Source organism: Oncorhynchus clarkii, unplaced genomic scaffold (genome assembly GCF_045791955.1).
Source record: "Oncorhynchus clarkii lewisi isolate Uvic-CL-2024 unplaced genomic scaffold, UVic_Ocla_1.0 unplaced_contig_9975_pilon_pilon, whole genome shotgun sequence".
Taxonomy (NCBI): Eukaryota; Metazoa; Chordata; class Actinopteri; order Salmoniformes; family Salmonidae; genus Oncorhynchus; species Oncorhynchus clarkii.
This window is the reverse complement of record NW_027261131.1, coordinates 159,263-172,929: the sequence shown is the minus strand read 5'-3', so window position 1 is coordinate 172,929 and position 13,667 is coordinate 159,263. Positions and strand designations below refer to the sequence as shown.

Sequence of the window (13,667 nt, the reverse complement as noted above, 5' to 3'; positions counted from 1 at the left end):
CCACCATCACCCCTACTACCCTTACCACTACGTACCACCATCACCCTACTACCCTTACCACTGCGTACCACCATCACCCTACAACCCTTACCACTACGTACCACCATCACCCTACTACCCTTACCACGACATACCACCATCACCCTACTACCCTTACCAATACGTACCACCATCACCCTACTACCCTTAACACTACGTACCACCATCACCCTACTACTCTTACCACTACATACCACCATCACCCTACTACCCTTACCACTACATACCACCATCACCCTACTACCCTTACCACTACATACCACCATCACCCTACTACCCTTACCAATATGTACCACCATCACCCTACTACCCTTACCAATACGTACCACCATCACCCTACTACCCTTACCACTACATACCACCATCACCCTACTACCCTTACCACTACGTACCACCATCACCCTACTACCCTTACCAATACGTACCACCATCACCCTACTACCCTTACCAATACGTACCACCATCACCCTACTACCCTTACCACTACATACCACCATCACCCTACTACCCTTACCACTACGTACCACCATCACCCTACTACCCTTACCAATACGTACCACCATCACCGCTACTACCCTTAACACTACGTACCACCATCACCCTACTACCCTTACCACTACGTACCACCATCACCCTACTACCCTTACCAATACGTACCACCATCACCCTACTACCCTTACCACCATCACCCCTACTACCCTTACCAATACGTACCACCATCACCCTACTACCCTTACCACTACGTACCACCATCACCCTACTACCCTTAACACTACGTACCACCATCACCCTACTACCCTTACCACTACGTACCACCATCACCCTACTACCCTTACCACTACGTCCCACCATCACCCTACTACCCTTACCACTACATACCACCATCACCCTACTACCCTTACCAATACGTACCACCATCACCCCTACTACCCTTACCACTACGTACCACCATCACCCTACTACCCTTACCACCATCACCCTACTACCCTTAACACTACGTACCACCATCACCCTACTACCCTTACCACTATGTACCACCATCACCCTACTACCCTTACCACTACGTACCACCATCACCCTACTACCCTTTCCACTACGTACCACCATCACCCTACTACCCTTACCAATACGTACCACCATCACCCCTACTACCCTTACCACTACGTACCACCATCACCCTACTACCCTTACCAATACGTACCACCATCACCCCTACTACTCTTACCACTACGTACCACCATCACCCTACTACCCTTACCACTGCGTACCACCATCACCCTACAACCCTTACCACTACGTACCACCATCACCCTACTACCCTTACCACTACATACCACCATCACCCTACTACCCTTACCAATACGTACCACCATCACCCTACTACCCTTAACACTACGTACCACCATCACCCTACTACCCTTACCACTACATACCACCATCACCCTACTACCCTTACCACTACATACCACCATCACCCTACTACACTTACCACTACATACCACCATCACCCTACTACCCTTACCAATACGTACCACCATCACCCTACTACCCTTACCAATACGTACCACCATCACCCTACTACCCTTACCACTACATACCACCATCACCCTACTACCCTTACCAATACGTACCACCATCATCCTACTACCCTTACCACTACGTACCACCATCACCCTACTACCCTTACCACTACGTACCACCATTACCCCTACTACACTTACCACTACGTACCACCATCTCCCCTACTACCCTTACCATCATCACCCTACTACCCTTACCAATACGTACCACCATCACCCCTACTACCCTTACCACTACGTACCACCATCACCCTACTACCCTTACCAATACGTACCACCATCACCCTACTACCCTTACCAATACGTACCACCATCACCCCTACTACCCTTACCACCATCACCCTACTACCCTTACCACTACGTACCACCATCACCCTACTACCCTTACCAATACGTACCACCATCACCCCTACTACCCTTACCAATACGTACCACCATCACCCTACTACCCTTACCACTACGTTCCACCATCACTGCTACTACACTTACCATCATCACCCTACTACCCTTACCACTACATACCACCATCACCCTACTACCCTTACCACCATCACCCTACTACCCTTACCACCATCACCCCTACTACCCTTACCACCATCACCCCTACTACCCTTACCACTACGTTCCACCATCACCCTACTACCCTTACCACTACGTTCCACCATCACTGCTACTACACTTACCATCATCACCCTACTACCCTTACCACTACATACCACCATCACCCTACTACCCTTACCACCATCACCCTACTACCCTTACCACCATCACCCCTACTACCCTTACCACCATCACCCCTACTACCCTTACCACCATCACCCCTACTACCCTTACCACCATAACCCCTACTACCCTTACCACCATCACCCCTACTACCCTTACCACCATCACCCTACTATCCTTACCAATACGTACCACCATCACCCTACTAACCTTACCACTACGTACCACCATCATCCTACTACCCTTACCACTACGTACCACCATCACCCTACTAACCTTACCACTACGTACCACCATCACCCTACTACCCTTACCACTACGTACCACCATCACCCCTACTACCCTTACCAATACGTACCACCATCACCCTACTAACCTTACCACTACGTACCACCATCATCCTACTACCCTTACCACTACGTACCACCATCACCCTACTAACCTTATCACTACGTACCACCATCACCCTACTACCCTTACCACTACGTACCACCATCACCCCTACTACCCTTACCACCATCACCCCTACTACCCTTACCACTACGTACCACCATCACCCTACTACCCTTACCACTACATACCACCATCACCCTACTACCCTTAACAATACGTACCACCATCACCCTACTACCCTTACCAATACGTACCACCATCACCCCTACTACCCTTACCACTACGTTCCACCATCACCCTACTACCCTTACCAATACGTACCACCATCACCCCTACTACCCTTAACACTACGTACCACCATCACCCTACTACCCTTAACACTACGTACCACCATCACCCTACTACCCTTACCACCATCACCCTACCACCCTTACCCCCATCACCCTACTACCCTTACCACCATCACCCTACTACCCTTGGGGCGGCAGGGTAGCCTAGTGGTTAGAGTGTTGGACTAGTAACCGGAAGGTTGCGAGTTCAAACCCCCGAGCTGACAAGGTACAAATCTGTCGTTCTGCCCCTGAACAGGCAGTTAACCCACTGTTCCCAGGCCGTCATTGAAAATAAGAATTTGTTCTTAACTGACTTGCCTGGTTAAATAAAGGTAAAAATAAAAAAAAAATAAAAAAAACCCTACTACCCTTACCACTACATACCACTATCACCCTACTACCCTTACCACTACGTACCACCATCACCCTACTACCCTTACCACTACGTACCACCATCACCCCTACTACCCTTACCACTACGTACCACCATCACCCCTACTACCCTTACCAATACGTACCACCATCACCCTACTACCCTTACCACTACATACCACCATCACCCTACTACCCTTACCAATACATACCACCATCACCCTACTACCCTTACCACTACATACCACCATCACCCTACTACCCTTAACACTATGTACCACCATCACCCTACTACCCTTACCACTACGTACCACCATCACCCTACTACCCTTACCACTACATACCACCATCACCCTACTACCCGTACCACTACGTGCCACCATCACCCCTACTACCCTTACCAATACGTACCACCATCACCCTACTACCCTTACCACCATCACCCCTACTACCCTTACCAATACGTACCACCATCACCCTACTACCCTTACCAATACGTACCACCATCACCCTACTACCCTTACCACTACGTACCACCATCACCCCTATAATAATGACAATTCTAACAATAATAAGTAAGTTACTGCTTACTATGCAGATGTTATTATTCAGTGTCTCAGGCTGTGTCAGACTAATACAGTCTGTAAGAGGAGCCGTTCCACTCGTCAGTGGTTGTTGTTTTCCCTCTGGGTTGTTCCACATGTCCCAGAACTGATTTTGGTCAATTTACTTTTCAATTTATTTTTCTGATGTTGCAATTCTTTAGTTTCTCTCAGATTTGAATTGACACATTTTTATTGTTTTGATTTTGTGAGTTATTGAACACCTGTATAGAGTTCATTATTTCATTTGAGTTTAATGTTTCGATGAATTTCTCTGCACTGTTTGGAGCCCATCTGTCTAATTTGGTTCATGTTGTAGAGTTTAATTGGGCTGTGTTTTTGAATGAGTATTGCTGGTTAATTTCTTCAGAAACACCTTGATCCGACAATGGCGTTTGTGTTCAGACAATGGTGTCTGTGATCCAATGGTGTCTGTGGTCTTACAATGGTGTCTATGATCCGACAATGGTGTCTGTGATCCAATGGTGTCTGTGGTCTTACAATGGTGTCTATGATCCGACAATGGTGTTTGTGATCAGACAATGGTGTCTATGATCCGACAATGGTGTCTGTGGTCTGACAATGGTGTCTGTGGTCTTACAATGGTGTCTGTGGTCTGACAGTGAATGCACTAATGGAGGAGGGGTCAATGTCAGTGATGGCATAATCGACTACACTTGTCCCAAGAGCTGAGCAGTAAGTAAACTGACCTAAAGAGTCCCCTCTGATTCTACCATTAGGCATGTACAGGCCTAAGTAAACTGACCTAAAGAGTCCCCTCTGATTCTACCATTAATCATGCACAGGCCTAAGGCTCGACAGAGATACACTAACTCCTTCCCGTTTCTGTTCAATATTTGGTCAGGACTGTTTCTCTTATTTATAATAGAGCTACTGTACAAGGAGGGTGGTCAGGACTGTTTCTCTTATTTATAATATGATAGGGCTGCTGTACAAGGAGGGTGGTCAGGACTGTTTCTCTTATTTATAATAGGGCTACTGTACAAGGAGGGTGGTCAGGACTGCTTCTATTATTTATAATAGGGCTGCTGTACAAGGAGGGGTGTCCAAATATGTGGTGGTTACCTCCCTCATCAGTGTAGTCAGGTTCAGAACCTGTTCTCGCATTGGAATCTCCACAACGAAGCACTTAATGACGAGTTTGGAGGGTACTATGGTGTTAAATGCTGAGTCACTTTAATAATGTAAAAATATATGTAAAAAATGTATCACTAGTCACTTTAAATTATGCCACTTTATATAATGTTGACATACACTACTCATCTCATATGTATATACTGTACTCTATACCATCTACTGCATCTTGCCTATGCCGTTCGGCCATCACTCATTCATATATTTATATGTACATATTCTTATTCATTCCTTTACACTTGTGTGTATAAGGTAGTTGTTGTGAAATTGTTCGATTAATTGTTAGATATTACTGCCGGAACTAGAATATATTATTGTCGGAACTTGAAGCACAAGTATTTCGCTACACTCGCATTAACATCTGCTAACAATGTGTATGTGACCAATAACATCTGCTAACCATGTGGATGTGACCATTAACATCTGCTAACAATGTGTATGTGACCAATGACATTTGATTTATTTTGTTGATTAACTGTCCTGGGAAGTCTTTTCTTGGTAGGAGGGTAGATACATCTATATTGGTTGTTGGGAACATAGCCTGTGCCCATTCTGCCACTCTTCTCATTGCCCCAGATACATGTTCACCTTTGGCAGGAAGGTCGTTTGTGCCAGTGTGGATGATGATGTTATCAGGGGTGTCAATCCTGGTCTGACTGAGTAGCTGCATTGCACTGTCAGTTGTAGGACACCAGAACTTATACACCAGGTGTCCAGGGAATCATCTCTCCTGACCAAGAGCTTCCTATTTTAATCAATAAAGATTGCAGTTGTGGGTAGTTGTTTGGGTGGAGCAGACTGGGAGGCTGTTATTCTGACCTGGGCTGAAGCAGACTGGTAGGTTGACCTGGGCTGGAGCAGACAGGAAGGCTGGTAGGTTGACCTGGGTTGGAGCAGACTGGGAGGCTGGTAGGTTGACCTAGGTTGAAGCAGACTGGGAGGCTGGTAGGTTGACCTAGGCTGAAGCAGACTGGGAGGCTGGTAGGTTGACCTGGGCTGGAGCAGACTGGGAGGTTGACCTGGGCTGGAGCAGACTGGGAGGTTGACCTGGGCTGGAGCAGACTGGGAGGGTGGTAGGTTGACCTGGGCTGGAGCAGACTGGGAGGCTGGTAGGTTGACCTGGGCTGGAGCAGACTGGGAGGTTTACCTGGGCTGGAGCAGACTGGGAGGCTGGTATTCTGGGCTGGAGCAGACTGGGAGGCTGGTAGGTTGACCTGGGCTGGAGCAGACTGGGAGGCTGGTATTCTGGGCTGGAGCAGACTGGGAGGCTGGTTGGTTGACCTGGGCTGGAGCAGACTGGGAGGTTGACCTGGGCTGGAGCAGACTGGGAGGGTGGTAGGTTGACCTGGGCTGGAGCAGACTGGGAGGTTGACCTGGGCTGGAGCAGACTGGGAGGCTGGGAGGTTGACCTGGGCTGGAGCAGACTGGGAGGTTGACCTGGGCTGGAGCAGACTGGGAGGCTGGTAGGTTGACCTGGGCTGGAGCAGACTGGGAGGCTGGTAGGTTGACCTGGGCTGGAGCAGACTGGGAGGTTTACCTGGGCTGGAGCAGACTGGGAGGCTGGTATTCTGGGCTGGAGCAGACTGGGAGGCTGGTAGGTTGACCTGGGCTGGAGCAGACTGGGAGGCTGGTATTCTGGGCTGGAGCAGACTGGGAGGCTGGTTGGTTGACCTGGGCTGGAGCAGACTGGGAGGCTGGTCGGTTGACCTGGGCTGGAGCAGACTGGGAGGCTGGTAGGTTGACCTGGGCTGTAGCAGACTGGGAGGCTGGTTGGTTGACCTGGGCTGGAGCAGACTGGGAGGCTGGTAGGTTGACCTGGACTGGAGCAGACTGGGAGGCTGGTAGGTTGGCCTGGGCTGGAGCAGACTGGGAGGCTGGTATTCTGGGCTGGAGCAGACAGGGAGGCTGGTATTCTGCCTGCAGCAGACTGGAACCGGAATTCGCTGACCTGGGCTGGAGCAGACTGGGAGGCTGGTTGGTTGACCTGGGCTGGAGCAGACGGGGAGGCTGGTTGGTTGACCTGGGCTGGAGCAGACTGGGAGGCTGGTTGGTTGACCTGGGCTGGAGCAGACTGGGAGGCTGGTAAGTTAACCTGGGCTGGAGCAGACTGGGAGGCTGGTTGGCTGACCTGGGCTGTAGCAGACTGAGAGGCTGGTTGGCTGACCTGGGCTGGAGCAGACTGGGAGACTGGTTGGCTGACCTGGGCTGGAGCAGACTGGGAGGCTGGTAGATTAACTTGGGCTGGAGCAGACAGGAAGGCTGGTGCAGTGTCATCAGGCTGTGTGATGGAGGCCATGCTGGTCTCAGGTTCTGCCTTTGTTGTAGCAAGCTGGTGGGAGGTTGACCTGGGAGGTTGACCTGGGCTGGAGCAGACTGGGAGGGTGGTAGGTTGACCTGGGCTGGAGCAGACTGGGAGGTTGACCTGGGCTGGAGCAGACTGGGAGGCTGGTAGGTTGACCTGGGCTGGAGCAGACTGGGAGGTTGACCTGGGCTGGAGCAGACTGGGAGGCTGGTAGGTTGACCTGGGCTGGAGCAGACTGGGAGGCTGGTAGGTTGACCTGGGCTGGAGCAGACTGGGAGGTTTACCTGGGCTGGAGCAGACTGGGAGGCTGGTATTCTGGGCTGGAGCAGACTGGGAGGCTGGTAGGTTGACCTGGGCTGGAGCAGACTGGGAGGCTGGTATTCTGGGCTGGAGCAGACTGGGAGGCTGGTTGGTTGACCTGGGCTGGAGCAGACTGGGAGGCTGGTCGGTTGACCTGGGCTGGAGCAGACTGGGAGGCTGGTAGGTTGACCTGGGCTGTAGCAGACTGGGAGGCTGGTTGGTTGACCTGGGCTGGAGCAGACTGGGAGGCTGGTAGGTTGACCTGGACTGGAGCAGACTGGGAGGCTGGTAGGTTGGCCTGGGCTGGAGCAGACTGGGAGGCTGGTATTCTGGGCTGGAGCAGACAGGGAGGCTGGTATTCTGGCTGGAGCAGACTGGAAGGGGAATTGGCTGACCTGGGCTGGAGCAGACTGGGAGGCTGGTTGGTTGACCTGGGCTGGAGCAGACTGGGAGGCTGGTTGGTTGACCTGGGCTGGAGCAGACTGGGAGGCTGGTTGGTTGACCTGGGCTGGAGCAGACTGGGAGGCTGGTAAGTTAACCTGGGCTGGAGCAGACTGGGAGGCTGGTTGGCTGACCTGGGCTGTAGCAGACTGAGAGGCTGGTTGGCTGACCTGGGCTGGAGCAGACTGGGAGACTGGTTGGCTGACCTGGGCTGGAGCAGACTGGGAGGCTGGTAGATTAACTTGGGCTGGAGCAGACAGGAAGGCTGGTGCAGTGTCATCAGGCTGTGTGATGGAGGCCATGCTGGTCTCAGGTTCTGCCTTTGTTGTAGCAAGCTGGTGAACATGTTCTCTAGATGCAGAGGACATAATGACCAGCTGCTGGTTGAGGGTGTCAATGTACTTATTTCCATAGCAACGCTGGTGATGTTGGCTACAATGTTGCAACAGAAGCCTACCTTGTTTTTGGTATTATTTGTCTTTAGGGAAATGGGACTTTTTTGAAATCAACGCGGCATGAGAAGACTTTGCCTTTGTTTTGTTTTGTTTGTTTGTCAATGAGGGTGTGCAGGGTGAATACGTGGTCTGTCGTACAGTAATTTGGTAAGAAGCCAATTTGACATTTGCTCAGTACATTGTTTTGGCTGAGTAAATGTACGAGTCTGCTGTTAATGACAATGCAGAGGATTTTCCCAAGCTTTCTTTTGACGCATATCCCACGGTAGTTATTAAGGTCAAATTTGTTAAGTCCCTCTCTCTGCCCTCTCTCTGACAGACCTGTAGTCCCATGTCGGCCCTTTCAGAGTGTCTGGTCTCGACCCTGCCCTCCTGGAGGAAAATGAGTGGCCCTAACCAGCTGACGTCATGGCAACAGTTTGTCTCTGACGTCCAGGAACACATCAACCCACTGGTCAGCGAGGAGCACCTCCGAGGGGTCGCACAGCAGCTCCACAGCATGGGAGAGGTACACACACACACACACACACACACACACACACACAGACACATAGCAGCTCCACAACATGGGAGAGGTACATACACACACAGCAGCTCCACAGCATGGGAGAGGTACACACACACACACACACACACACACACACACAAACATAGCAGCTCCACAACATGGGAGAGGTACATACACACACACAGCAGCTCCACAGCATGGGAGAGGCACACACACACACACACAGCAGTTCCACAGCATGGGAGAGGTACACACACACACACACACACACACACACACACAGCAGCTCCACAACATGGGAGAGGTACACACACAGCAGCTCCACAGCATGGGAGAGGTACACACACAGAAGCTCCACAACATGGGAGAGGTACACACACAGCAGCTCCACAACATGGGAGAGGTACACACACAGCAGCTCCACAACATGGGAGAGGTACACACACAGCAGCTCCACAACATGGGAGAGGTACACACACACCCTATTACACAAAAGTCCAAACTGTGGTTCAGGGAGGGTGTGAGAGATATCAGCCAATCACATGGAGACGCACAAGCAGTTATCGTGACGTCATCCCAGTTCATTCACAACGATCTGGAACTATTTCACACTGGGAAGATTTTTACATGCCCCCCTTAACTATGGACAATTTATTTTTGATTATACATCTCTCTCTCCCCCGTGCATTCTCTCCCTCCATTTGTATCCATCTCTCTCTCTTCCCCATCCTCCTAACAGATCAACCTGATGCAGAGTGAGACGGTGCAGGATGTGATGGTGTTGGAGCCCCGCTGGCTGTGTAGTGGGGTGTTAGCCCGCCTCCTCTCTGTGGACACGCCTAAAGCCATCCACCACTACAGGGGGCGCTACAGACTGGAGGAGATACAGGCTCTGGCCCCAGAGAGCGACGTGGACGAACTGCTACAGGTCAGAGACAGTCATCATTACTAAGATGGGGAACTGTTAGCATCTCCCATAGGAAAACATGTCACACTTAGCGACCATGCTAACACAAGCTGGGCATGCATAGTTGTATACTGTCAAGTATACCACAATGCAACATGTTAGCATCTCCCATAGGAAAACATGTCACACTTAGCGACCATGCTAACACAAGCTAGGCATGCATAGTTGTATACTATCAAGTATACCACAATGCAACATGTTAGCATCTCCCATAGGAAGACATTAGCGTCCATGCTAACATCCTCTCTTACGACAGGTGCTGGATGCCATGGACGTGTGCGTACGTGACCTGACCAACCCTGGCATGGTGGATGTCCCCGCCCTAATCAAGACCAACAGCCTCCACCACTCCTGGACGGAGGAAGAGGAGGAGGACGATGTCCTGATCTACGGAGGGGTCAGACTGGTTCCTGCTGAACACCTCACACCTTTCCCCTGTGGACTGTTCCACAAGCTACAGGTACATGCTTTGATTCATCAAGACTGTCTGGACGACTCCCCAGTCCCTATCAAGACTGTCTGAATGACTCCCCAGTCCCTACCAATACTGTCTGGACGACTCCCCAGTCCCTATCAAGACTGTCTGAATGACTCCCCAGTCCCTATCAAGACTGTCTGAATGACTCCCCAGTCCCTATCAAGACTGTCTGAATGACTCCCCAGTCCCTATCAATACTGTCTGAATGACTCCCCAGTCCCTATCAAGACTGTCTGAATGACTCCCCAGTCCCTATCAATACTGTCTGAACGACTCCCCAGTCCCTATCAAGACTGTTTGAATGACTCCCCAGTCCCTATCAATACTGTCTGAATGACTCCCCAGTCCCTATCAAGACTGTCTGAATGACTCCCCAGTCCCTATCAATACTGTCTGAATGACTCCCCAGTCCCTATCAATACTGTCTGAATGACTCCCCAGTCCCTATCAAGACTGTCTGAATGACTCCCCAGTCCCTATCAAGACTGTCTGAATGACTCCCCAGTCCCTATCAATACTGTCTGAACGACTCCCCAGTCCCTATCAAGACTGTCTGAATGACTCCCCAGTCCCTATCAATACTGTCTGAATGACTCCCCAGTCCCTATCAAGACTGTCTGAATGACTCCCCAGTCCCTATCAATACTGTCTGAACGACTCCCCAGACCCTATCAAGACTGTCTGAATGACTCCCCAGTCCCTATCAAGACTGTCTGAATGACTCCCCAGTCCCTATCAAGACTGTCTGAATGACTCCCCAGTCCCTATCAAGACTGTCTGAACGACTCCCCAGTCCCTATCAAGACTGTCTGAACGACTCCCCAGACCCTATCAAGACTGTCTGAATGACTCCCCAGTCCCTATCAAGACTGTCTAAATGACTCCCCAGTCCCTACCAAGACTGTCTGAATGACACCCCAGTCCCTATCAAGACTGTCTGAACGACTCCCCAGTCCCTATCAAGACTGTCTGAACGAATCCCCAGTCCCTACCAATACTGTCTGAACGACTCCCCAGTCCCTACCAATACTGTCTGAATGACTCCCCAGTCCCTACCAATACTGTCTGAATGACTCCCCAGTCCCTATCAAGACTGTCTGAATGACTCCCCAGTCCCTATCAAGACTGTCTGAATGACTCCCCAGTCCCTAACAATACTGTCTGAACGACTCCCCAGTCCCTACCAATACTGTCTGAATGACTCCCCAGTCCCTACCAATACTGTCTGAATGACTCCCCAGTCCCTATCAAGACTGCCTGAATGACTCCCCAGTCCCTATCAAGACTGTCTGAATGACTCCCCAGTCCCTACCAATACTGTCTGAACGACTCCCCAGTCCCTACCAATACTGTCTGAACGACTCCCCAGTCCCTATCAAGACTGTCTGAACGACTCCCCAGTCCCTATCAAGACTGTCTGAATGACTCCCCAGTCCCTGTCAAGACTGCCTGAATGACTCCCCAGTCCCTATCAAGACTGTCTGAATGACTCCCCAGTCCCTATCAAGACTGTCTGAATGACTCCCCAGTCCCTACCAATACTGTCTGAACGACTCCCCAGTCCCTATCAAGACTGTCTGAATGACTCCCCAGTCCCTATCAAGACTGTCTGAATGACTCCCCAGTCCCTACCAATACTGTCTGAATGACTCCCCAGTCCCTACCAATACTGTCTGAACGACTCCCCAGTCCCTATCAAGACTGTCTGAATGACTCCCCGGTCCCTATCAAGACTGTCTGAATGACTCCCCAGTCCCTACCAATACTGTCTGAACGACTCCCCAGTCCCTATCAAGACTGTCTGAACGACTCCCCGGTCCCTATCAAGACTGTCTGAACGACTCCCCGGTCCCTACCAATACTGTCTGAATGACTCCCCAGTCCCTATCAAGACTGTCTGAATGACTCCCCAGTCCCTATCAAGACTGTCTGAATGACTCCCCAGTCCCTATCAATACTGTCTGAACGACTCCCCAGTCCCTACCAATACTGTCTGAACGACTCCCCAGTCCCTACCAATACTGTCTGAACGACTCCCCAGTCCCTATCAAGACTGTCTGAACGACTCCCCAGTCCCTATCAAGACTGTCTGAATGACTCCCCAGTCCCTGTCAAGACTGCCTGAATGACTCCCCAGTCCCTATCAAGACTGTCTGAATGACTCCCCAGTCCCTATCAAGACTGTCTGAATGACTCCCCAGTCCCTACCAATACTGTCTGAACGACTCCCCAGTCCCTATCAAGACTGTCTGAATGACTCCCCAGTCCCTATCAAGACTGTCTGAATGACTCCCCAGTCCCTACCAATACTGTCTGAATGACTCCCCAGTCCCTACCAATACTGTCTGAACGACTCCCCAGTCCCTATCAAGACTGTCTGAATGACTCCCCGGTCCCTATCAAGACTGTCTGAATGACTCCCCAGTCCCTACCAATACTGTCTGAACGACTCCCCAGTCCCTATCAAGACTGTCTGAACGACTCCCCGGTCCCTATCAAGACTGTCTGAACGACTCCCCGGTCCCTACCAATACTGTCTGAATGACTCCCCAGTCCCTATCAAGACTGTCTGAATGACTCCCCAGTCCCTATCAAGACTGTCTGAACGACTCCCCAGTCCCTATCAAGACTGTCTGAACGACTCCCCAGACCCTATCAAGACTGTCTGAATGACTCCCCAGTCCCTATCAAGACTGTCTAAATGACTCCCCAGTCCCTACCAATACTGTCTGAATGACACCCCAGTCCCTATCAAGACTGTCTGAACGACTCCCCAGTCCCTATCAAGACTGTCTGAACGAATCCCCAGTCCCTACCAATACTGTCTGAACGACTCCCCAGTCCCTACCAATACTGTCTGAATGACTCCCCAGTCCCTACCAATACTGTCTGAATGACTCCCCAGTCCCTATCAAGACTGTCTGAATGACTCCCCAGTCCCTATCAAGACTGTCTGAATGACTCCCCAGTCCCTAACAATACTGTCTGAACGACTCCCCAGTCCCTACCAATACTGTCTG

The 13,667-nt window shown here is 50.9% G+C and overlaps 1 protein-coding gene across 1 annotated transcript in view; it reads left to right on the top strand.

The window, feature by feature from the left end:
- LOC139405149 (death-associated protein kinase 1-like) overlaps positions 1–13,667 on the top strand; it is a 159,985-nt gene that overhangs the window by 133,347 nt on the left and 12,971 nt on the right. Inside the window, exons 20-22 of the mRNA XM_071147569.1 lie at positions 9,014–9,202; positions 9,942–10,130; positions 10,426–10,629. Coding sequence (XP_071003670.1) covers positions 9,014–9,202; positions 9,942–10,130; positions 10,426–10,629 — 582 coding nt within the window. The remainder of the gene's footprint in view (positions 1–9,013; positions 9,203–9,941; positions 10,131–10,425; positions 10,630–13,667) is intronic.